This window comes from Lagopus muta, chromosome 15 (genome assembly GCF_023343835.1).
Source record: "Lagopus muta isolate bLagMut1 chromosome 15, bLagMut1 primary, whole genome shotgun sequence".
Lineage (NCBI taxonomy): Eukaryota > Metazoa > Chordata > Aves > Galliformes > Phasianidae > Lagopus > Lagopus muta.
Window position 1 is genome coordinate 7770909 of NC_064447.1, and position 26163 is coordinate 7797071.

Here is a 26163-nt window from a genome sequence, read left to right on the forward strand (position 1 = left end):
GTGTAGTGTTACGGCAGTCGTCTGCGCGACAGCGGGCTGCTTTCCGGCGTTCGGCGGCGCTTGACGGCGGAAGGAACAGCGGCGGGGGGAGGGAGGACAACAAAGGGGTGTGAAGGCGGCGGAATGTGAGGGGCGGCGGCGCCGGGGGCGGCTGAGGTGAGGCGGGGGTCTCTGGAAGGGGCGGCGAAGCGAACGGGCCGTGCCGGTCTCGCGCGCTCGGGGGGCCGCTCCCCCGGTGGGGACGGCCGTGCGGAACGCTGCGGCCCGGGGCTGCCGGGGCCCGCTTCCTTCGTGAGTTGCGGCCGCCTCCACTGGGGGAGCTGCCAAACGGCCCCGGCACAGAACTGCCCGCGGGAGGAGCGGCCGTTTGCCCAGTAGTGTCGCGGGCTGCGCCTTCCTCCTGGGAGCGGGCAGCGGCCGGGGCTCGGTATCGCCCCCTGGGCTGGGGGCTGCCGGGAGCTGCGGGTCTCGAAGGCGAGGCGCGGCCGCGGGGGGCTCGCCTGGCTCCTGTCTGTTGACTTATTGTATTTAATCGTTCTAATTCGTAAGCGGAACGGCTCTGTTGGGTATTATCAGACTTCAAAAGTGGCCTACTCGAGAGTTCTGGAAGTTTTTAACTTAATATCTCGCATTATGTTGAAGTGTTTACGGATTGTATGAATAAACACTTCTGATTTGTTTGGGTTTTTTTTGAAGAAAAAAAATTGTTTTTGTGGTTAAAAATAACGTTGGGACATAGTCGGTGTTATGGGGTGTAGTCCTTGAGGTTTGTGGTGAATGTTAAATGTGAAAGACCACGTAGCTGTAGTTTAATCAATGTGGCCCATAGTTAAAAGGTATGGAGCCTTCATTTCTAATTGTAGGTTGTTCTGGTGGGGCATCGTTTCGTCTTGTGGTTCCATAAAGCTGAGCCGATGCAGTGGGACTATGGAACTGCCTGGGAACTGAAAGGAGTGCCTGTAGATCTTTATGATTTAAAAACTCAGGTTGTATTATTGAATGCTGTGTGCTTAATGCGAGTGTATGTAGCTCTTTGAGTGAAACAACAATGAATATGGAGGCTGAATCTTCTAGCTGAGATCACTTTCATCTGGTTTGTAATCAGTGAGCTAGTCTTGAAAACTTACCCCTTGGCTTCTCTTTCTGGGAAAGTGCCCTGGAAGTTTCTGGGAGTTGTTTTATGTCAACAGCAATGCATTTCTGGGATTTTATAGGTAATGCCTTGGGCTTAAACAAGCCTTTCTTTAGATTCCATTACCTATATGGCAAATCATGAGGTGTATTTCTGTAATAGACATGAATAGTCAAGGCTATGGCCCATGCATAATTAAATGTGCGATAAATAATGCAGGAGTGTGATGTAGCGGAATTCATAAGACCACTGTGATCTTGTCTTCCTTAACCTGAAGTAAAATGTTTGGGTTTTTTTTTTCTTTAGCAGGTGGAAAGAATGAAAGGAAGGAGGGATGGAAGAATGTTGAACCGTTTTGCTTGGCTGTATGATGGAAGGAAACAGGACAGAGAACCTCTGTAATAGATCTTTTGGATGGCTTCAGCGACAAGAGAATGATGTTAAACCATGGCTCTGGAAACTTTCTAATTGCTTTTCTGCTGCTGAGAAGACTTTGCCTTGTAGTGCGAAAACGGTAATTTTTTGGTTTGCAAAAAGCGTAGCTGATAAACTGGCACAGAGCAGTATTCCTAACTGTGGTGTTGTGACTAAGAGGAGCAAGTAGGGAGGGCAGAAAGAGCAGACAACAGTTACTGTGCTGTGAACAAGGTCTGCCTGGAAGCTTCAGGTCTTTAGTTGTGTCCCCAGCTCTCTGCAGCTTTGGTGAAAAGCAAATTTTGCTTGACCATTTTTATTCTACAGTTGCATGTTTGGAGTAATATAAGTTATAAGTGTTGCTCTTGGGAGCTCCATGAAGCTGTTGCCAAAGAGTGGGGTAGGAAAGTACTCTATGCTTCCGTGTCTTACTGACTTGGAGAGATATGTATTGGTTCGTTGTGGATGATACTCTTAATGAATGTCCAATAATTCCTAATTTTCTTTCTTCAAATGTTTCTGTTCTATAACTGTTCTGTACTTTTAAGATATAGAGTGCTAAGGGTTAGAAATAATAGTCTAACACTTGTTTAAGCAAGCAAGCTCCAGCAGTTAATCATGCTTGTTCCATCTGTCTTTAGTTAAAAGGCAAGGGGGAAATGGATGGACACAAATTGTTTGTTGTTTCATGCTTAGGATGGTAGGAGGGGAACTCCTGTAAATTCTGGAGCTGAATACATTAATACTTTTAGGTGGTGTTTTAGCTCTTCTTCAGTACATATGATAAGCCAGGTAATGGTTTCAAACTTCAGTAACCTATTGCTCATTGCTACGTTGTATGCAGTGCTCAAAGTTCAATTCAGAAACTGAAAGTTGTCTCAAAGTACTGATCTAAAGCCTTGGAACAGCTGTATGCAGGCTTGCTGCACTGACTTTCATTTCTGGTGCTTCTCATAACCTTGCTTAGTTTTTGTTACAGCCTTTGTGCGTATGTTTTGATAGCTAAGAGTAGGCAAAAAGCACATATAGTTATAATGAGAGTTTAGTCTTCTGCCCTCTTTTTCATACAATTTCTGATTTTTGAACTCTTAGTCTTTTAATGTATTACTTTGAAAACTTTAATCATCTTTTGATGATTTTTGAATAGACTTACTTTTGTATCTCCAAACTGTGGCTTTTTGTTAGTTTACATTTTGTCCATTTGGTTTACTCTTAAAGATTCCTTTTTTGCTTTGTGGCTGCATAGTATTTCTCAAACTTAGCCAAATAGTTTTCTGCTTTTCACATTCTGTTTTTTGACAGAAACCCTCTGTTTGGCTTATACATCTTTTTTTCTTAAATCTCATTGGTACTCACATACCTCAGGTTGCCATGTAAAACTGGCATGTTTTAAATTAAATCTGGCACTGATATTTTACATGTTCAGACAGTGAGGTAAAGAGAACACTTCAAACAGTTCAAATATGTGCAGTATTTATATTAAAACATTGTTTTATACGTGTTTCTGAATGTAACTGAGTCTTCATTTTTCAGAAAGATTACATGGAGAACCAGAAAGGTGTTGTAGAATCGAAGGATGCTTCGTCTCATAATGCTGGCTCTAAGTTATTTCCAGCAGTACCGCTTCCTGATGTTCATCCTCTTCAGCATCAGCAAATACAGCTTTCTCCTGGCCCGAAAGTAAGCTGCTGTGCTCATGGCTCTGACTCTTGTACTCCACAAATGCATTGTGGTGTTGGTGATGGTAGTGTGATTCACCCTGGCGCAATATTAGACTCAAAAAGCACTGGGACGATTACTTGTCAAGTAGGGTCAGGATTTGGTTTCCCTTCTGCATCTTCACTGAAGAACCCTCCAGCTAGAAGCAATTTGGCAGGTATTGCCAGTGAATTCCCTGGCATGTGCATAGAAAACAGTGTATCTTCCTATCAACATCTGCCCTGTTGTGGAAAACTTCATTTCCAGTCCTGTCATGGTAATGTGCACAAACTGCATCAATTCCCAGCCCTTCAGAGCTGCACATCTTCTGGTTATTTTCCTTGTTCTGAATTCACAAGTGGGGCTACAGGCCGCTTGGACGAGCATATTGCACAGTCGGAGCTAACATCACATGTGTGCGCCAACCCTTTGCACCTCAGTGTGGCACCTTCCGTTTGTTTAAAGGGCTCTCACTACTGCAGTGACTGCTTGAACAAGGTTTGTACGCATCGCGTTTCTTGTTTATTAAGTGTGGTATATGGTTAATGTTGTAATAATAAAGCTTGAGCAAAATGCCAACTGCCACAGGTTCCAGTTTCCATCTTCCTTTTTGGTGGTGCATGGTTCACATGTAGTAGAATCCCCTTGCAGGCTAGCTCTTTTCTGAAGCAACATCCAGCTTAATGAGATGATGAGACGCAGTGTATCTGTAGTCAGTTTTGACTGAATTCAAAGGATGCTTCTTTACTTGACAGATCCAGATAAGATTTTCTGTAGTGGTGATTCAAAAAAAGGCTGAATAACACTTAATGAGTGCCTTTGTGTGCTGATTAGTAAAGATCCATTTGTAAGTCACATGAAATACATGAGGCTTTATGGGTGTCCTTATTTGGTTTGGTCTTGGTTCACTCTTTCCAAACCTGTGAGTTGTGCTTCAGTACTAGTTTGGTGCTCCTTAGAACTTGAATTAATAGGAAATTCAAGTGAAATAATACTCAGCTTTGCAGGATGTGTTACTCAGTTTAATGTAGAAATATTTTCATTTCAGTAAATTTATAAAGTTAAGTGAAGTCAGTATGTTTTGATGAGAAGGTGGGAGTTGAGCCTTGCACTCTTAATTGTGTTAATTTCACATGGTAGGTGATTCTTAGTACACTAGTAACTTTTCAAGATGGTCTGTCTTCATGTGCAGTGTTAAATAGGATCCTTCTTTGCATTTGAAAATCTGGAGCATAGTATGCTAGGGAAGGCTCTAGGGCTGAAAGCATCCTAATTAAATAACTTGCTAGAATGCTTTTGAACTTGCATTCATTGTAGAAGAGGAATTGAATGTTTTTAGCCTGAAGTTGTGTGTTTGTTTATTAAATATCAATTTTATGAAACTGTCCCAACAGCCAACCAGAAACAGCCTAGTTGATGCTGCTAAAATCTGGCCAAATATTCCTCCACCAAATACGCAGACAGCACCTGTTTCTATCCCAATATGTAACGGCTGTGGAACCCAAGGAACAGGAAATGAGAAGAGTTTGCTACTAGCGAGCAGTCTTGGCAAATCACCACAGAACTATGGTAAACGTTTGTTAGAAGCTTGCACTCAGTAGCCATTTTCCTTAAGAGAACCCACTGTGACAGTACTGAAATTGCACTGTTTTCTGGGAACTTCTATGAAGTTACAGACTAAGCTGTAGATAATACCTTGTGTGTTCCGCAGCATTATAGCTTGGATTCACCTGTTTTTAAAAGCTGATTAACTTCCTACGTACTTCATAGTTTGCAGTTTTGATTTTGACAATTGTATTTTTAAGATGGTAAAAACCAGAAGGAGTTCTTAAGAAATTTGAATTTCTTTTCTAGTTACATGTAAAAAACAAGTTCTTCACCCATGCTTTAAAAAGGCTTTTCTTACTCTAGTGTCCCCTTTGCAGATATAGTAAAGGCATAATGTTTACACTTACTATAACCTTTTTGAGTGTATATATAATGTGTTTTTTTTCATATTTGGGAATTAAGGTGACCTGTGTTAAACCTGTACAGGGTCTCCAGAAGTTGCAGTAACAGGCCAAGTCCTGGAAAACCTCCCTCCCATTGGAGTCTTCTGGGATATTGAAAACTGCTCAGTGCCCACTGGCCGTTCAGCTGTAGCAGTTGTACAGAGAATTCGTGAGAAGTTTTTTAAAGGTCACAGAGAAGCAGAATTCATCTGTGTATGTGACATTAGCAAAGAAAACAAAGAAGTCATTCAGGAGCTGAACAACTGCCAGGTATGAAGAAAGCATTACCCTATTGTACTACTTGAGAACATGTATTTTAATTCATTAATGGTTCTACGTAGTATTCTCATGTATTATCTTTCAAAACTGTGAATGTGGCATTAACTAGGAAGCTTAAATGTTTTAACTTCAATTAGTGAATATTGTGCTGGTTAATGAGGATGGATGCAAATGAGTGGTATTGATTGGGACTCCTTTTAACAGTTTGATTTTTCCATCATTAGTATCTTTTCTTGGTATCTGACTTTTTCTGTGCAGGTTTCTACTTCACAAATTCTCACTCACAAATTTGCAGATGTGATAGCAAATTCTTTGTTACTGGCTAGTATTAGTTTGATTTAACCTGTAACATTAGCTTGTTAGTTGTAAATATATACTTCTGTGAGGTAAAATGAATTTATAAGAATATTTAGCATGTTTGTCAATCAACTATTTAAAAATGAGTGTTTGTGGAATATTTTTATATTAGCAGCATATACTTTTAACATATGCAAAGCATGGAAATTGAGTTGTTAACAGAATAGTAGAAGTCATCCCTAAGACACTGCTGAGCAACAAGCAGTGGAGCTCACTGCTCTTTAGAGCAAATTTGCATCTATATATATTGCAAATTATCAGATGCCTCTTAAAGAGAAGCTGCAAGGGAAAGCTTGTAAACATTTTCTTAAAGTTTGATCTAGCACAAGTCACCTTCAGGCCCTTGAGAGTATTTCTGCATTTCCACAGGTGACTGTCGCACACATCAATGCCACGGCAAAGAATGCTGCTGATGACAAACTCAGACAGAGTCTTAGGAGGTTTGCTGATACACACACTGCACCTGCCACTGTGGTTCTTGTGTCAAGTAAGTGTCAGCAGTGCTAATCCCTGGCACAGAATTCTGTTCTTCAGTAATACTTCTGCATGTGACAGAGCGTCTCTCCTTCCCTACAGTAGTGCTTAGAACCAGCTTTATCTGAATTGCTTTATTAGAATCCATGATTTTGTTGGCAACATAGGAAAAGTTGGCACAGTAAGATGTTTTAGGTAAACTATCACTGGCATCTGTCAAATGTCACTAGATAATATTTATAAGCATGTCTAATGTTAGACAGATTCAGTATGAACTTAAGACACAATTGGTTTTACTTTAAAAGCAGGGTAAGCACCTCTGACTTAAAGCATTTGGAGAGTTATCTGTAGTATTGCAGCAGATAACGCAGCTAAATATGTCAGCAGCTCAACCATAATTGCTGTGTATTTTGGGTTCCTCCCTCAAGTTGTAATCCACAGTAGGTTAAACATCTACTTGTTGTGAAAATTTACAGTAGCAGTCAAGTGCCTTGCTGATAGGTTGCTAGAAAATAATACCATAAGGAAGTCCAACTCTGAGGTGGAATGCTAACTGCTGTTCTAAATTACATCTATTGCAGTCTTGTTGCTGTTAGTGCTTTTTCACTGGAAGTCTTCAGCAATGCATAGAACTTGACAAGTGATGTCTAAGGTTCTGTTTGTTTAATCCATGATTTGCACTTTTTCCAATGTGTTCTTGTTTGTTTTTCCCCCCCAGCGGATGTCAACTTTGCTTTGGAGCTCAGTGACTTGAGACATCGGCATGGTTTTCGGATAATTTTGGTACATAAAAACCAAGCCTCAGAAGCACTCTTACATCATGCTCATGAACTTGTTTGTTTTGAAGAGTTTATTTCAGACTTGCCACCAAGGTTACCACTGAAAATGCCGGTAAGGTTTTATGTTCTTAATTCAACACACACTTCCAAGTGTCAAACCCATCTTTCTCTACTCCAGAGGAAAAGGAGGCTTAAACTATGCATTATTTTTTGATGAGACATGTCTGCTACATGTTTGACTACTGTCTGTAATTTAGTTACTGATGAGTGTTTGTATGCTTCCTACATTAAGAATAAAAGAACCAAGTATCTTACTGAAGTACAACAGCAAGATCCCGTGCTTTTCACTAAATATTTTATTAGGTAATGTATCTTACATGTTTCTTTCACTGGCAGAAAGCAGGGTAAGAACTTAGCAGTACGTTAAGATAGTCTTGTGATGCTTTCGTAATAGAAACTGGCTTAGTTAGTCTTTTTTTTTTTTCCCTCTTGGTAATGCTATCTGGATTTGCTGTGTTATCTCTGCTCAGCACATAACCTTTTCTTAGAAGGAGCTTGCTTAACTGTATGTATCTGCAGACTTATATTACATAGCATTCTTACGTTGCAATTGGAGTCTGTTATCTGAAGAAGTAATCAGGTATTGATCCATTAGAGTTTGTGGTTTGTTTTATCCTTAAAACATGTTGAAGATGAAAGTTTCAGAACTTACCTTGGTATTAGGTTTCTAAATGAATTGAAAGTTGTGGAAATGTTTTCCTTTTTGCAAGGTAGAGCACGTCAGCAGAATCAATGTAAAACATACTGTTTTGGAACAGCACATGAGTATTCTGACATAAATTAAAAATCTTACTCCCCTGACACAGGCATGCCATACATTATTGTATGTTTACAATCTGCCAACAAACAGAGACAGTAAAAGTGTCAGTAATAGGCTCAGACGTTTGTCAGACAACTGTGGAGGAAAGGTCCTGAGTATTTCTGGAAGCAGTGCGATTCTCCGCTTCTTAAATCAAGAAAGTGCTGAACGAGCTCGGAAGCGAATGGAAAATGAAGATGTTTTTGGCAACAGGATTGTTGTTTCTTTTGCTCCCAAAAACAAAGAACTTAATGAAACAAAAAGCTCAAACTTTGTTGGAACTGAAAAGGTGAAGTCCCCCAAAAAAGTTAACAGGAGTACAAAGCTCTGTATCATCAACAAAGATGGAAGTGATCAGTCTTCTGGTACCAAAGGTTCTGCTGGGAGAGGATTACAGAGTCATGGATCAGTAATCAAACCCACAAATGTTAAAAGCTTACAGGTATTGTTTTGTTCTGCCTTATTTAGTTCCTTGCTTTCTGTCATGTTTTGAGGATTGTTTCTATTAGAGTTGTATTTTAATTTGTCAATCCCATTTTACGTATAAACTAATGTATTCCTGCAGGAAATGTATATTTGTTATACTTCTGCTTGGAAAGCATGTAGTGAGTTTGAGGGTGATTTTTTTTTTTATTTTTATTTTTTTTCTTCTCTAGCTATCATGTTTTTCTTCATTTAGAAATACTGTTGATATTTCTGAGTTCTGGATCTTATGGCAGTTTTAACTTCTGTTGTAGAATCATGAATCAGACTGGCTTGAGTTTGAAGGGACCTTGTAGATCTAGTTCTGTGGGTAGTGTTGATCAGGTGGTGTTGAGTATAACACTGAGTGATCAGCTTCTCCTTTTAAAGGACACAAGGACAAATAATACAGTGTAGCAAAAATATTACTTCAGTTCATTATTGACCATTTATTGCTTTCTGTCATAGAAAATGAAATACCTCCTGGTTGAGGTTCCAATGACAATCTAATTAAAGAAGGAATTTAGCTTTCCATCATAAGGAAAGGAGTATGGCAAGGAATGTATGGTGCTTTCATGCTGACCTACATCCTGTTCTGTATAGGAGCTATGCCGTCTCGAATCGAAGACTATCAGTAGAAATACTGAAAGCCAACAGGAACATCTACGAGAAACTCCTCAGAATAACTCTAATGCAGCAGCTCCTGTACCTCTGACAACAAAAAAAAGTGGAATTGGAGAGTCATCCTGTAAAAGTAGTTATAAGTATGTTCAAAATTAACTGCTAATGATACCTTTTAATGTGAATTATGCAACATAATGAATTTTTTTTTGGTGTGTATTTGTAAATAGGAAAGAGACTTCTGTTTCCAGGAGTACTACAAATTCCCCTGTAGATAAAAAGGATAAAGATGAAGCTGTATTTCAAGTCAGCTATCCCTCTGCTTTCAGTAAGCTGACAGCCTCAAGACAACTCAGTCCTTTATTCATATCTCAGAGCTGCTGGTCATCTCGGTAAGTTATCTTACTAGTTTGGAAGGTGCAGTGTGACCAGCATGCTAGGCCTTTGCCAATTTCTGTATTACTTCTTGATATCTGCGTGTGGAATTGCCTATAGTAGACCCACTGATATAGTAATACTAATTCGTGTGGATGCAAAAAGTTGTTACAGTGCTAGCTGACAGGATGGATAGAACCCAAGTCAGCTTTTATCAGAGACTTTTTGAAATAATTTCATGTAAATTATTTCATGTAAATAATTCTAAAGTGTCTGAAAAATCTTCATGGGTATTAGCCACCTTGTCTCTTAACTTCAGAGACATTTACATTCCTAGTATAAATTTCTCCAGGCCCATTGGAGGCTTGAATATCTTCTGTCAATTACTTAAATAACGTGAACTTGTTTGCTTTTTGGTGTGTTCCTAAAATGGAAGTAAGATCCAGAGTCAAATGCATTAAATTGGGTCCCTTTGAAATATCAGTGACTTTTATCTTCATCATAGGAAATACTTTGTTCTGGTTTTGTTTGTATGAAAGTTGTTTTGCATGCATAAATACATGCAGTAGGAAATTGCCTTCCAAGTGCTGTATTTGTGCACTTGATGTGTGCCTCTTTGAGCTGTTTCAGTATGTACATAAGAATTGTGCAGTAAGTACTTCATTTCATACATGTTTTATTTTACCCAGGAGTATGTCTCCAAACCTCTCAAATAGATCATCTCCACTCACGTTTAATGTAGTAAATCATACCAGTGGTACAGACTGTCCTGATCCCTTTGCAAATGGTGCAGATATTCAGATCAGCAATATTGATTACAGACTGTCCAGAAAAGAGTTGCAGCAAACTTTACAAGAAACTTTCTCAAGGCATGGAAAGGTAAAGGGTAAAATACCTTCAATAAATTTCTTTTTATATACTTCCTGTTTGTATCTTTGTTTGTGGTCTGGCTTTAAGTGAGCAGGACTAAGAAGCTATCAAAATGAAACAGTACTTTTTAACAAAGTTTGCCTATTCTCAAACAAAAAACCCCTGAACGTCTCAGTGAAAGAAAACAATACAAGTAGAGGCTGTTTGTGGTGATGCTACTTGTGTGGTCTGTAGATGATGATATTCTGCCATTTTTTTTCATGCAGAAGATGGTACCTCTTGAAGTACCATGGCCTTGCCTTGTGCAAGGGTCATTATGTGTTATTGTTTGCGCTGTCATGTTGACCTTGGCTTATCTTACTTTCTTCCTTTTCCATTGAGTTTTTTCTTGGTAAAAGTAAGACTGATACACTTGTCAGCTTGGCTTAAGTTAATATTTAAGGGTAAATGCTAAAGGTTGTGTGTGTTTTCCCTTTCAGGTAAAATGTGTTGAGCTCAGTCCTCATACAGACTACCAGTTGAAGGCTACAGTGCAAATGGAAAATCTGCAAGAAGCAATTAGTGCTGTCAACAGTCTTCACAGATACAAAATTGGCAGTAAAAGGATCCAGGTCTCACTAGCAACAGGAGCTGTTAATAAATCACTCTCTCTCCTTAGGTAATGAACGTTCCCTTAATTGCCATTGTGTGTCAGTAATTAAGAATTAAAATACGGAGTGGAAGAACTATAGGAAAACCAAGCAGAATCTGTCTAATCACCTGATGCATGGGCTAAATATAAGGCTGACAGTTTTCAGTTGAGATTTTTACATTGCTTACGTTTAAAGAGACTGCATCTTTTTGTAGTAGGGTGCTTATGCTGGACATCAGTTACTATTTTTGTAGTACTGTATGCCTCAGTGTAGTTTTTGCAGCTGAGTTAAGAGCATACATCTGATGTCTCCATAAGATGCATATGAATTGTCTCTTTAAGGAAGAAATACACATTTTAATCCACTTGCTCTTTCAGATCGTTTTCTATGTGGAAGGTATTACTAGAGTATAATGCTAGTGCAAATACAAATATTTTGTCCTTTTTTTCTTACTGAAGGAAAGCATTAGGAAGAACTCAATTTTTGCCTTATAACACTCTGGTGTGTGGTGTATGAAGGGTTCTTCAGTTCTGTTGGTATTACGTAACTTACAACTTCATTTCTTGCATTTTAGTTCACACTATTTCAAAGTTCTTAATGTAAAGATCAGGCTGGTAACTTTTAATACTAAGGCTGTAATGTTACATTTTATGGATACTGAAACTCTTACTACTGCCTTTGAAAGACTCTGGTCCTTCAGAGATGCTAACCAGAAGAGTTACAAATAGATACTGTTTGTACTCCAGTGATTTGGAGTGTTGTCTTTTATAGTGCTGGGGTGAAAGGAAATACAATTCGTCCTGTTAACATGCTTAAAATGCATGAAATATATCTGTAAATATCTCCCAAACAGGGCCAAAGATTACATAGCTGTTTCTAATATTAAACATTATTTTTTTGTAACACTGCAAAACCTTTTTTTGCAGCTCAGAAACTGTCTCCATTCTTCAGGATGCACCTGCTTGTTGTCTGCCTGTGTTCAAGTTCACAGAAATCTATGAGAAAAAGTAAGTTCTCAGTTGTTTTTAATAGATATATCCCAGAAGAATTGAGTTTTGTGCCCATTTACTGTAAACAATAGAAACTAACCCAATAGGTGGTGTTTTGCTGTTAGGTGTTGCAGCATATCTGTGAAGAGCCAGTGACTGTCTGGCCTTTGTTAAGGGGTCATAGTTGTAGTGTTTTACTTTATTCATTGTCAAGTAGAAAAATTAGTTTGTACTGACCAGTTTCCATAGAGTTGTTTCTACGGTGTTCCTGTTTTATAAGCATAAAATGCAAACTTATCATGTGGACTAACTTCTTTCTTCTAGATTTGGGCGTAAGTTAACTGTATCAGACCTGTACAAACTGACTGATACTGTGGCAATCCGTGACCAAGGAGGTGGGAGGCTGGTGTGTCTCTTACCCAGCAGCCAAGCACGGCAAAGTCCCCTGGGATCTTCACAGTCACACGATGGTTCATCAGCAAACTGTAGTCCTATAATATTTGAAGAGTTGGAATATCACGAGCCTGTTTGTAAGCAGCATTGCCTGAATAAAGACGTTATGTAAGCTGTGTATAAAATATTACATAATACTATGAAGTACTTGAACAGCATTTTACATTAGCAGCTGTATTAAAACTGAGAAGGCTTTCATATAACATGTCTGTGTTGTAATACAACTACATAACAGTAATTCGGTTGGGCAGAAAACAGATAACTGAATTTTCTAGGCAGTTCTCGTGGATCTGCCTTCTCGGCAAAGGCACTCTTGATACAGCTGCTAAGCATGAATGCTGCTTAGAAGCTGAGAGCTATGCTAACCTTCTATTATGACATAGGGAAGGTTATATGTACTTCCACTAGCTTGAAGATTAATATATAATTATAGCAATGATCTACTTTTGTCCTTTTGCTATCTTTAGTAAATCATTATTCATAGTGGGTTGAAGGCTTCCTGAAGCTGCATAATGAATCATTTATTTTATTCAGCAGCAGCTGGGGTGTGCTACTGTTGCAGTTACTAGGTGTTCACTTGCCACTGGCTGGCATTTGTTGCTGTGCTGCTACACATGTAGTCAAATGCTGATATAAACTTAGCCTAAATGTTTGTCTTCTGAAGAATTGTTATAGTTGACTTCTTAATGAGGAAAAGATTGGAGGTGCTTGTGACTGTACTGTAGCATTGTCATGCAGAATCACTATAGCTGTGCACAGGTATAATATGCTCAATCTAAGCATTGAATTAACCTATTAAATTGGTCTCTTCTTATTACAGTGAGCATGAGTTTGATCCAGATTCTTACAGAATTCCTTTTGCAGTCTTGTCTCTGAAGACGTTTGCTCCCCAAGTTCACAGTCTTCTACAGACCCATGAGGGTACTGTGCCTTTACTAAGGTAAAATAGTTTAAATTAGGCTTTTAGCGTAAGGGCTGAAATCATAGTATCTAAAACCTTATTGATGGCTGTTGTAATGCTCTGAATCTACCTGCTGGGATAAAATCTCTAGGCCTCATATGTTTGTCTTTATAGGAAATAAATTCCTTATGAAATTATGAATTTAAGATCTGAGTGCAGAAATAAGTAAAATTCAAGGTGTCTTTCAATACTCTTTATAAAATGAGTTCTGTGATCTATTAGTAAACTATTAAAGCCTTTTTCTCAGGAATATTAACACTAAGACTGTTTTTACAGTGGTGTTTTAGTGTATAATGTAAGCTTTCTTTTCTTTCCAAAGCTTTCCTGATTGTTATATGTCAGAGTTCAGTGATCTTGAAATGGTGCCAGAAGGCCAGGGTGGTGTTCCTTTAGAACATTTAATTACCTGTGTTCCTGGAGTGAATATTGCCACTGCTCAAAATGGCATTAAAGTTATTAAGTGGATACATAACAAACCACCACCTCCTACCACAGGTAAACAGTTCTATTTATGGTCTTTTTTTTTTAATGAACCTCTTTACTAAAACACTTCAACAGTTATACAAGTCATTTTATGCCATTTTTTTAAATTTAATTTAGTTTTAGCTTAATTTCCCTTTATTTTCTTGGTTTTTTTTGGTCTTTGTCAGAAATCTGCAGCAATTAGTGAAGGACTATTAATGGAAAGCTCAATAACAAACTTCTTTTTTTTTGTAGATCCTTGGCTTCTACGTTCTAAGAGCCCTGTAGGTAATCCACAACTTATTCAGTTCAGTAGAGAAGTGATAGATCTACTTAAAAGCCAGCCATCCTGCATCATACCTGTCAGTAAATTCATCCCAACATACCATCATCACTTTGCAAAGCAATGCCGTGTGTCTGACTACGGATATTCCAAGTTAATGGAGTTGCTGGAAGCAGTGCCTCATGTCCTGCAGGTGAGCTGTGGTGCTGCTCCTTTGTTTAGAGAGCTGTACTTGTATGCTGAACTTCCTGAAACGAGTATGTTACTGGTTGTTATAACGTAATAAATCCTATGGAATTTCTTTTCAACCTTGAAAAAGGTGGTAATTGAACCTTGGAGGTTATCTACTTTTTTAAACATATTCTATTTCATCTTCATTCTCCCAATCTTCCGCCAGAACAACTGTGGAAATTACTAGTTTATTCTAAATTTCTGGTAGAAAGTTTGAAGCTGCTTTAGGCTATGTCTAGTGCTTGGGTAAAGTAGCAGTTGTGCTGTCCAGCATAAGAACACAGCAAGCATTTGAATATCAGTAAGTTAGTCTGTGTAACTTGTGGCTTGAGGGCTTTCAGTGTGAAGTAACACATTATATGGCCTTACATTAAAAAAAATAAACTAACATGACCATATTTTGTTTTGAACACCAGTTGGTGTCCAAGCTGGGGCTTTAAAATAGCTGATTAATCTCATGCAACAACTGCAATAGCACTCATGAAGGAAGTAATTCTTGGTGGCATATTCTTCCGTATACGAAGTGTATGGCTTCACAGGGCTGCCTTTGAAAACATTCTCCTCATTTTTATCCTTTTTTCTAGCCTACCTATATTAGAATTGGCTTCCATTTTCAGCATTCTATATAAATTTTTTTACAAAATAAATGACTAGAAAAACCTTTCTTTCAGATTCTTGGTATGGGTTCCAAGCGCCTGTTAACTCTAACACACAGAGCTCAAGTGAAACGCTTCACTCAAGACTTACTGAAGCTTCTGAAATCCCAGGCCAGTAAGCAAGTAATTGTAAGGGAATTCTTACAAGCTTATCATTGGTAAGTTATCTTTTGATTAAACAGGAAGAAATAGGCATGTCTTTACAATTGGGAATCAGTGCTTTTAATCTTAGTATATTCCATCTTTGCAATGTGGAATTTCAAACTTTTAATTAAAATTAAATGCTTTACTTGGCTGTACTGCTTTACTTTAGCTTTAGATTTGTTTAACATGCTCAAAGCTTGAAATGGAACTAGTGAAATGAAATAACCTATTTGAAGCTGTGAGGTTGAATTTAAGTAAGCAGGTTGTAATATTTTTATAATATGAACAGTTACGGAAAGATGTAGCATTAGTCTTAAAAATATGAAATAAGTAGACTGACAATATACTAATTCTTAATTAGATCTAGTGATGGCACAAGAATGAGCATGAGTAACAGCTGTGTTGCTACTGTCAGGAGTTGCATGCTGTTCTAGTATGGTTTAAAAAACAAACAAACAAAAACAATACAGAACAAAGAAACCCAACCAGGTTGTTATTTTCTAAGGTGCTTTGTGTGTAAGTTTCCTTCCTCTGAAGATAGAAAGCAGCACAGTGCATGCAGTGAAGAAACCGAAACATCTGAGTACTCTGTGTGGCCTAAATCTGCAGATGTGCTTCTGTGCTGTGTAGCAGTTCTTCCTATTTGGAAATGCCCACTTCTAGTTATATTTCTTTTAAAGGCAAAAATGTTATTGGTTGCTGCTTAATCTACTAAATGTGCATCTCCCTTATGGTCAGCTCTGGTAATTTCCTGAAATGCTTCTGTCTCCAGTAGATTCTTTTCAATCTGGGAAAAAAGTAGTAGGGGGAATAAATTCTTTTTAGTATATTGAATAGTATTGTGAATCTCAATAAGGTGTTTTTGAAGACAAGTAGTCTCTGCCTTCTCTTGATCTTACCCTGTTTAAGAAGTGTGTATTTTAATTGAGCAAATACAGACTGTTAAACGTGACCATATATAGTATGATTGTGTATTCTTAAATTGCTCAGTCAAGTTGTCTATTGTTGCTTTTCACTACTAGTTTAAGGAGTCCAGTTTCTTTAAGGAGCCATTCTCTTCAAGTGGCATGTGAGCCATTGGTGTAACCTTTTATTTTTTTTCTGATTGAAGTGGATAACTTGATAACAATACACTTTCCTTTTTTCATATGCTGGTATTATTGGTAACATGAAGATGATGCCTATCTTGATAGCATCTGAGGCTTATCTAATACCATTCTACTGTATATTAGCTCAAAACATTCACACTTTTTGGCCTACAGAGAGAGTATTAAAATTTGTTATACTTTTTTTATAAATTTTCAGGTGTTTCTCTAAGGATTGGGATGTGACTGAATATGGAGTGTGTGAACTGGCTGATATAATATCAGAAATTCCAGATACAACTATCTGTTTGTCACAGCAAGATAATGAAATGGTAATTTGTATTCCCAAGAGAGGTATGTCAGTGTACTATTTCTTACTGTTGTCAAAGAAATTATTATGCTTTGAATATTTTAAAACTGGATTAAGTAAAACATAGTGATGCTGATTTGCTTTTGCTGATGTTTCTACTTTTATAACTATTTCTATAACAGTCAGGCAATTATGAAGTTATAAAAATAATGTTGTTCAATAAGGAAATTGGTAGGAAAGCAGATAATAAAAGCAAAATAGTGCTGCTACTGCTGCATGCAGTTATGTTTTATGTGGCATGATTGAAGACTATTTGCTATGCAGAAATAAAAAGCTCTCTAATATTTTGCTTGTAAAGAAACTAAAATACTGATCACCTGCTTATTTTGGGCTTCCCATGTGTGATTCCAGGACAGGTCTTTAACATCATAAGAGAACATGACCTGGTATGATGAGAGAAATCTGAAAATCACCACATTTTATTGTTGCTTTCTACTGTGTTTTGAAATAGTTTGGTATGTAGCTATAGCTTTATTTTTTTCTGATTCTTAGAACGCACGCAGGAGGAGATTGAAAGAACCAAACAGTTTTCGAAGGAGGTGGTAGACCTACTGCGCCATCAGCCCCACTTTCGAATGCCCTTCAGTAAATTTATTCCTTCTTACCATCACCATTTTGGTCGTCAGTGCAAACTTGCTTACTATGGTTTTACAAAACTACTTGAACTCTTTGAAGCCATACCAGAGGTCTTGCAAGTAAGTTCTAAAATCCTGAGCTGTGTTAAACATTTAGCTGACAAGATCTGCACAGCTGTTTGTTACAGCAGGGGTTTACTTTAGTCTAAGTTAAACTGTGTGCTTCTAATGCTAGCAGGCTGTTCTTAAAACTTCGGTGTAACCATGTAAGTAGTAACTGCCCCAAGGTTTTAGCGTGTTGAGGTTAGTTTAAGAAAGTCAAATTATGCAAACTGTATTACATCTGCAGAATTCAGTGCATCAGGGGTAAGTTTCATTCAAATTGTGTTAATCTTGCTTAAAGTTAGCTAGCTATTGTCTGCTTTGTCACTTCAGAAGCTATACTGCTTCTGCTTACTGGTGGTTATCTTACAAGGTAGCTGAGCCCTCCTGCATAGCTAATGACCGTCTGCAATCGCTGAATTTTAGTTGCAGCTGACTTTTTCAGTCAAACAAGGTAACTCACGTTTAACAAAATGCAATTTTGGTTTGTAGGTATTGGAATGCGGGGAAGAGAAAATTCTCACACTCACAGAGGTGGAACAAGTTAAAGCAGTAGCTGCCCAGTTTGTTAAACTGCTCCGATCTCAAAAGGACAACTGCCTGATGATGGCTGACTTACTGTCAGAGTACAGTAAAACGTTTGGATATGCGCTGCGTCTTCACGACTACGATGTTAGCTCAGTTCCAGCTTTAATGCAAAAACTTTGTCACGTTGTAAAGGTAATCTCTGTCTTTGTAGTTTGTCCTTTACATATTGCATACTCTTTTAAAGTATTTCCCTCTCTAAATGTGTGCTTAATTATGTTCCTTACAAATTATTTCATTAAACTGAGGGACAATTCTAAAGGGATTTAAACTGTATCTTCAAAAATCCTTTGTTCTTGCTGACTTTCTTGTTGAAATTCCTCCACGCTTAAATTTTTTTACTTGTCTAAGTATTTTAAAGAATAGAAGTTGTCTTTTATACAGTTCAAGTCGGGTGGGAGCAAGTACTTATTTCCTACCATAATAGCAAGTCTCAGCCTCTTGATGTTTTCTATTTGACTTTTTTTATACTGATTTGAGGCTTTGACTCTGAAAATGTGTAAATGTTGTATGTCTGTAGAAAAGCAGGGTTTACAGCTATATAGATACAGATGCACTTTCTTAGTTGCTTCCATGCTGTTATTTCAGCAGATGGTGCTCAGGCTGGAGCTTAGTCAGGTTAAGCTGGAGTGGAATGGGAAACAGAATTGTCTATGTGGACAAAAACTAGTACTAAAATCTTGTATTTAAAGTAAACTCTGTGTGATGTTGGGTTTATTGGTGTTTTAACTGGAGTAGTATCAGATATTTGTATGTATCATGTGATGTTGTTAACTTAAGGATCTTTCCTGTCCCTAAGTCGAATTAATTTTTGTAGGTGGTTGACACAGATTCTGGCAAGCAAATTCAGCTGATAAATAGAAAATCTCTGCGGACTCTCACTGCCCAGTTACTTGTCTTGTTGATGTCTTGGGATGGAGCATCCTTTCTTTCTGTTGAACAACTTAAACAGCACTATGAAACAATCCATAGTGCTTCTCTTAATCCGTGTGAATATGGATTCATGACCTTAACTGAGCTCCTGAAGAGTCTTCCTTATTTGGTTGAGGTAGGAAAGGTCTATTTCTTTCTGCATGTTATACTTTTAGAAAGGTGTTATAACTAGAGGATATATAAACTTGTGCTCATTCTTTCTTCTTCTTCTAGGTTTTTACCAATGGTGCAGAGGAAGAGTATGTGAAACTTACGAATCTGTACATGTTTGCAAAGAATGTGAGGTCCTTACTTCACACTTACCATTATCAGCAGATTTTTCTTCATGAGTTCCCAGTTGCATATAGCAAGTACACAGGAGAGGTGCTGCAGCCCAAAGCATATGGATGCAGTAACTTAGAAGAGCTGTTGGGAGCAATTCCACAGGTGTGAAAAATTGTTTTGTACAGTTACATTGAGATTTCTGCATGAAAAAAATAGAACAGCTGATGATTCTGGTATTTGGTGAGAATTATTGGTATAATAATAATCTCCACATGGACTTGTGCTAGTAGCATCTTTAGTAGCTTCACAAAAATCTTTGTTATATAATTTAAAATTGTTTTCATCAAATTCTGCTTAAGAGTTGTTTGTGATTTTACTGGGAACATTTGATAAAGATGCCAAGAATCAGAATTCTTGTTTTAATGAGGAGCTGTACAGTACTGAGGTTCAGTTTTGCTTAATGTAGGTTATTGCTTTCAGGAGTGAAAAGCAATGGTAGTTTGTCACAAGAATCATGATGGAGTTTTGCTGTGGCATGTGTTAAGCTAGAACACTTAAATACAAGGACAATTTTGTGACACAGCTCATGGCTTTTCTTAGTAAACTAAGCTTTAAGGAAAGTAACAAAGTGGAAATTCCTTCTAGTTCTGTGATTTGCCTTTCATCTTTGGTAAGAATTATTTTGATGAAGATTTTACTTCCATAAAAAATTGGCAACGTGATTTAGTTGGCAACATTTAGTTTACCCTTAGAAGTTTCACTGCAAGGATGGATGAAGGCAGTGAGTAAGCTGTTCTGGGCTTTGAGACTAAGATGTGCTGATAATTCTACTTTTTTTCTCTATAGGTGGTCTGGATTAAAGGACATGGCCATAAGAGAATTGTGGTACTGAAAAATGATATGAAAAGTAAGTCATTTCAATTTTCAGTCAGTATCTTGGTTTCCTTTTTTCTTTAAGAGGTGACTTCAGTAAATGAACCAAATGAACTTGCCTTTTTGTAGCTCGTTTTAGCTCACCTAGTTTTCCCCCTGCTGATCATGTGGATGATCATGGAAATCAACTTGATGACCATAATGGACATATTATGGAGACCCCAGGATCAACCTCATCAATGGAATTAAGTCTAGGAACACCTAGCAATGGTAATGCAAAATTGATTTGTATGAGAAATTGCTTATCTTTAGGGAAATAAGCAGAGTAAGCAAAGCAGCATGGGGAAAGCTGTGTGAGTTAGTAGGTAAAATATTTGCCAGAAACGTTTCTTGGCTTGAAAGCTGTTGATCTTATTCCAGGCTGTATAGTTGCGTGTCCTTTTGAGAAAGGCATCTGTTGTTCTCAGCTATCAGCATGTATATTGCCACTGCAAAATTGTTTCCTGTGGATTTTAGTAGAAGTTTCATCAGTCTGTATGGGGTAAAGCTAATGAGAATCTGGTCAGTAGTGGTTTCTGCTAGGACTGTTTTTATCTCCTGCCTCCGGTGAGAATTCAGTGATCTTTCTGGGTTAGGTTTTTTTTTTCCATGTATGTACTTGCCAGTTCTGATGGCAGTCCTGTTAGTGTTGGTCTGACTCCTAATAAGAGAACTAGGATATACTGAGCTCACAGTTTGTCTTGCAGTGGTCTCTGGTTCTTTCTTTTTATTACCTCTAGTTTCAAGAACTTGAGGTGGTTCTTGAGGTGTAGAAGTCTAGGCTTGTGCATTTTAGTAAGAGCAAGTTACTTTATTTTGAAACTTTTGACTTAATTTTCACGTTTAAACATTGGTATGTAAATAGCTGATAAGATATCAGTAGCTTTGCAGGGGAGTTGTCTGGTAAGTGACTCTTCTGTTCCTCAGCTATGTTTGTTACTCAAGTTTGGAAAACACCAGATTTTGCTCTGGGGTGTATCTACTCAGACAAGCACTAAGTGTAATATAGTTTTGTTTTGTCGTATTGTAATTAAGTTTAGTTAGATGCTTTTCAACCTAACAAAGTGAAGTCAGCATGATAGCTCCTAAATCATTATGTTTGAGGAGTTTGCATTTAGCAGTAATTGCAGATACCAGCTTACAGATACCTTGAAAGATGTTCCCTTGTTTTTGTAGCTCCTAATCAAACCGAGCAAGAACTTCTTTGCCTCACAAATACATCTCCTGTTGACCTGTTGTGTGAGCCAGTTCCTTCCTGCTTACCATCTCCCCAGCTGAGACCTGATCCAGTGGTTCTTGAGTCTGCTGACCTAATTCAGTTTGAGGAACGTCCTGTACCCCTCTCTGGTAGGAGCTTGCTTGCCTTATTGTATTACTGTGGTGATTTGTACATCCCACAAAACAGAACATAAATCTATATATCCTCCAGAAGAATGTATTGGAGGTGCTGATGCCTTCTGTGAGATGCTTTTGATTATTGACAATAAGTGGCCTTCAGTGATACTCCAGGGTGACTTCTGTAGGCACCTTATACCCCCACCACTGAAACTGCATTTTGCTAAACTGTAGCAGCCTTTTACCAATAAATCCATAGGGCTTTTTGAGCAATGAGAATTAAATTTAACCTCTGAGAGAGTATGCAGTACAGACAGTAGAGCGTAAAGCAAATGTCCCACCAGTTGCAGAGATGAACATAACATAGTTCCTTGTTTTGACTCAAGCCAATGAGTTCTTTTAAACACTTCTCTGGTAGTAGATAATTAGGTATTCCCTTTTCCCAAGAGCAGTGCATTAATAAGTTGAATTGCTTTGTTTATTTTAGAGATGATGATTTTAACAGAAGAAGAAAAACAAAGAATTGTTACCACAGCTCAAGAGAAATTGACCTCTGGTTCTGTGGCATCTAGCACTGCAGAGAATACTTCAGTGCCTCCCTGTCACTCCTCTGAAACGCAACTAAACAAGGAAGCAATGGACAGCCCAGCCAAAAAGCAACATAAAAACAAGGTGAAATTGGCAGCAAATTTCTCACTTGCACCTGTAACAAAGCTTTAACTCTTTCTTTGAGTGTGGAAACAAATACCTATAACTCTGCACAAAGTCAAGCTATTTGCTAGCCCTTATGTATTTTAAGGAAAGGCCTAGAAGAATCAGTTTGTATTTAAGTGTGTTCTGTGAAGATTTTGTTCATTGTACACTGAACACAGCTATTAGCAGAGCAGAATTTTTTCTATTATTTTGGAAAGAAAATCCAGCTTTCATTAAATTATTCTTAAATTTTACAGTTTTTCATAAATGTGTGTTCAGTAAGAGCAAAACATGAATTGAACTGAAACAGAGCAGATTTTATTTTCCTTAAGCCTCGTTGGTGGCGTAATCATACATGTAGCATATTACACTCTATAGGCTGTTGCTTACTGGTATTGTTTCAGACAGTATTAATGCATGATCTGTCTTTCAAAAGCCTGTTAAGAAGTTTTAACTTGCTGACCTGCAGTGATAAGAGTGAGGGAGTTGATTGTCCTCCAGGGGATAAATGCGTTCTCTGCCCTTTCAGATGACTGGTAGCTGCATTGTAAGTTCTTCTGGGTTCAAGATGTCTGTAGGAGATTATGTGGACTTCTTTTTTGTAAAAACTTGTTTTAAATATTTTCTGTACTTCTCAGTTCCATTTAGGAGCTTCCTAGGACGCTGATGTTTTAAGCTTCCCTTTTAAGTTTAGTTCCAGTCTGGCATGGATTTGGTTAAGGAAGAGACTGCCTTGGTGTCATGAGTTTGAGATACAGACACACATTTTACTGTGTCTAGTAATGAAGTTAAGATGATTCTGATATTTCTGAAATATGCATTGAATGCATAAATGACAGATAGTGGAGCAGGTCCTATTAAAATGTTTTGTGCTGGAAGGTATTGATGCTATTTTCACCTGTAAGGAAAGTTCTAACTACACGTGGAAAATCTAAGGTTGTTCTGCTTAACCTTATTTTCAATTTTTAAGCATCTTTGGTAAATGGGAAGCTTATTCTTCAGTGTGCTGTCTTTTAGCTGTGTCTGTTTTTATTCTGAAACTTACTCCTAGTGTCGGAAGCTTTTTTCAATTTGTGGTATCTTGTGTTGGCTTTTCAAAGGGCCAGATTTGGAAGAGAGATTAAGTCAGTGGATGACCTCAACTCTAGTTAGCAGTGTGTGAGACTTCATACCCATACTGGGTAACCATGGCATTTACAATGGGTTGTATTTGCCAGGCAGCAAATAAATTGCTTGATGTATTGAAAGAACCTGTACCTGAGGGATCCCACTGGCCAACTGTTTTTTTTCTTAAGGTGGATTCTATTGTAATATGCAAGGAATGAACATGGGCTCTAATTTTTCAGCCAGCAACAGGAAATGCCACTGAATATAATGGCTATAGACAGAATTTTACTAGTTGGATTTTGTTATAAAATCTTTTAAATTTAGACTCGCATTACCTGTAATAAATTTATAGCCATTGTGAATGCAGAGAAACACTTGGAAGTTTTTCTGAGCATTGTGGCACAGTATCTGAGTCCTTAGTAAATCTCTGCAGACATCCTGCTGTGGAAAGTGAAATTTAGAAGTAAGCTTTCTTGGAATGCTTTTAATAAGTTTGAGTTAAATGCAAGAATATCTGCTTTCACCTTACGTTTGATGAAGTTGATGCTGAGCACTTAGATTTTTGTTTCAGATGAACATATGTTGGAGAAAAAATGTTTTCATAAGTTGCAGCTCCAAGTTATCTAAAATACTGAAGAACCGGTTCTTTGCTTCAGAGAAAGATGATTTGTCAAAGTGAGTCTGGTTTGAACCATTTGTGGAGGTCAGCATATCTTTTCTGGGTTCATGTGATTCTGATGAAATTGCTGTTTGAAAGTAATAGAATAATACTTTTGAGAAGTTGTGTTCATAGTGTAACAAAATAGCTATTTGAATTGCAATATATTTTTTTATCCAAAGGGTTAAATGAATGATGTGACTTACAGATTTAAAAGTATTACAACCATGAAGTTCTTTAACAATTAAATGTACTACTTCAAATTCATGTCTGTTTAAAAAAAAGAAAAAGAAAATTGTCACTGAAGCCCTCAATTTATGCACTATCTTTTTCTTGGAGTGGGAGGGAGAAGAAATTCTTTTCTTAGCTGTCTACTTTGTTTGGACACTTTATTTTGTGGCTCAAGTGCTGTTTTGTGTGTTGGGACCAAACAGTTGTGTCAATAAAATTTTCAAGCAAGCATAACTCTTGTCCTTTTCTGAAGAAATAGAGGGGGGAAAAAGAGAAACTTTTCTGAAGTCCTTAATTCACTCTTACTCAGTGTTTAATCATCCAGACAGAGCAGAGTGCTGACTCTGAGGCTCAATGGCAATGAAAGAAATTCCTTGAGTCCATAATCTATTCTGGAGAATGAGTGTTTCAACACTTGCAGTTCTGCTATTACTAGATGCACTTAGTCATTCTTCCTGTTCCTCATCAGCATCAATTATGGCTGCTTCTTTGAAGGAACCTCTAAGAGTTCTGAAGGGAAAAAAGGAGCAAAGTATAAATGGAACAGATAGAAAGAAATAGATGTTCTCTTGAGTTTTAATCTCACTTGGAAATGTTAAGATAGAGATGTGATTAATGTAGTACACATCCAACTAGTAAGACGTCTTGCTGTGCATTAAAGTTATCCAGTCTTTTTGGGTAAAACAGCCTTGTCTTCTAGCTTGCTGAGGATGGTAGTTAACCAGGAGCTGCAAGTTTGGCATGGAAGTTGTTCTGCTGCTTCACTAGACAGCTTTGAACAAGTAGTTAAAATATGCAACTAAATTGGATTATTACATCTCATTTTTTATGGACAGAAGTAAAGAGCTGCATGAGATCTAAGTACATTCATTAATGGAACTGTCAAAAGGAATTTCTGCTAGAGTAAATGTCTGCCCCAGGTGAATGGTTGTTTGACCTCATAGGATACTTGTTCAGTCAACAGTTTTAAAGTAACTGCTTAGGTATTTAACACAACATAATTAGTGTAATAAACACCTTTCTCCAAAAAGAGGAGTGGGAAAGTGGTAAGAACTTTATCTAAAGCATAAGAAACACTACAGACAAATCGTGCTGTCACTGCTCTAACTTCACTCTTTTGGTAGTTGTGAACGTTTTTATGTGAATAAAATCCTCATGCCACATTACGTGTTTAACTGCAAAAGGTGAGTTTGATTTTTGTTTTTCTTGCTGTGAATGTTCTCATCTTCATTCTCTTGTCATCTGTTTAAATCAATTAAAGTTATGATTAAATTAACTATTTCAGAATGATTTGCTTTTTTGCCTTTTAATAATGCAATTGCATGGTGAGCTGTGCTTTAACTCATTTCTCTTCATGTCTAGAAATCGCAACAAGAGATACAGGCATAAGGTCAGAGTTGGAGATAGAGTTGGGGGCATCAGGCTTAGCTGCTGTTTCAGGTACAGTGTGGAATGATTTGGCCAAGAAATGACAGTACTGTCTGTATTCTAGACAGGATCAGGGGTTTGGTTCTGGGTGGTGTGGTGTGGATTGAACCTGAGCTACCCTGCCTTGCTTAGCTTTGATAGCCGCTTACAGAAAAGTGAATGGCCAAAGAGTGTTTGCATCAGTGAAGCCCGCTTATCAGTCTGGTAAGTAACCCTGTTGGCTTCTTAATCTTGTCAATTTCTTCTGCCTTGCACTTGAAAAGCCTTGTGTCTTTGCAACTAAACTTTTGCAATTGGAATACTTTATTTCTTTTGTGCCTTTGAAAACTAGAGGTCAGTTCTGGCTTTGAATGACTTCAACGCTTGGCCCAGCTATCAGTTCAGGGTACTGTGTGCCAATTGAAGGGTGCTGATGTACTCAGTCAACGCTTTACTGGTGTGTGTGTGTATATATAATATGGTGTGCTACATTGTGCAGATGTGTGCAGCTGAGGTAACTAGAGATCTTACTCTTCTACAGTGTTCTAGTATTTGTTGAGAGGATGTGGTACAATGCCAAATCCTTTCCAGCGTGCACTGCTACAGTGAATGTAGTATTCTTGTACGGACTGCGTTCATGTTTAGAATCATGTGAATGAAGGAAGTAAAACTTTTTAAGAGTAGTATAAACACAACGTGTGAAAGGAATTCAGAGAGAAGCTTTAAAGTTGAAGTTCTTCGAACCTTCAAATTCCTCTCAAATACATTCATGATCAGAAACACG

At 37.8% G+C, this 26163-nt stretch overlaps 1 protein-coding gene across 4 annotated transcripts; it reads left to right on the forward strand.

Annotated features, from left to right (window-relative positions):
* The first annotated feature begins 25 nt into the window (after nucleotides 1-25).
* Nucleotides 26-25248, forward strand: MARF1 (meiosis regulator and mRNA stability factor 1). 4 transcript variants are annotated; one of them, XM_048961838.1, is made up of 27 exons: nucleotides 26-156; nucleotides 1439-1646; nucleotides 3080-3742; nucleotides 4639-4813; nucleotides 5279-5505; nucleotides 6241-6358; nucleotides 7064-7236; nucleotides 7991-8425; nucleotides 9049-9209; nucleotides 9297-9458; nucleotides 10131-10320; nucleotides 10791-10969; nucleotides 11870-11950; nucleotides 12257-12493; nucleotides 13206-13325; nucleotides 13666-13841; nucleotides 14064-14284; nucleotides 14994-15136; nucleotides 16428-16561; nucleotides 17070-17272; nucleotides 17747-17974; nucleotides 18657-18887; nucleotides 18986-19198; nucleotides 19883-19943; nucleotides 20039-20179; nucleotides 21125-21295; nucleotides 21771-25248. In XM_048961838.1, the coding sequence occupies exons 2-27, from the start codon at nucleotides 1500-1502 to the stop codon at nucleotides 22001-22003; spliced, it is 5223 nt and encodes a 1740-aa protein (XP_048817795.1). In that variant the 5' UTR covers nucleotides 26-156; nucleotides 1439-1499; the 3' UTR covers nucleotides 22004-25248. The 4 variants fall into 4 exon arrangements, with proteins under 4 accessions (XP_048817795.1, XP_048817799.1, XP_048817796.1 ...); XM_048961842.1 differs by having other exon boundaries at nucleotides 3080-3226; XM_048961839.1 differs by lacking the exon at nucleotides 20039-20179.
* Nucleotides 25249-26163: the final 915 nt, after the last annotated feature.

What these genes read in the sequence shown, in the direction of transcription:
- MARF1 (XM_048961838.1), top strand. Translation starts at nt 1,500, where the DNA reads ATGATGGAAGGAAACAGGACAGAGAACCTCTGTAATAGATCTTTTGGA. An exon ending in GGTTACCACTGAAAATGCCG is followed by an intron (nt 7,237 to 7,990) that starts GTAAGGTTTTAT and finishes CCCCTGACACAG; the next exon opens with GCATGCCATACATTATTGTA. An exon ending in CTTTCTCAAGGCATGGAAAG is followed by an intron (nt 10,321 to 10,790) that starts GTAAAGGGTAAA and finishes TTTCCCTTTCAG; the next exon opens with GTAAAATGTGTTGAGCTCAG.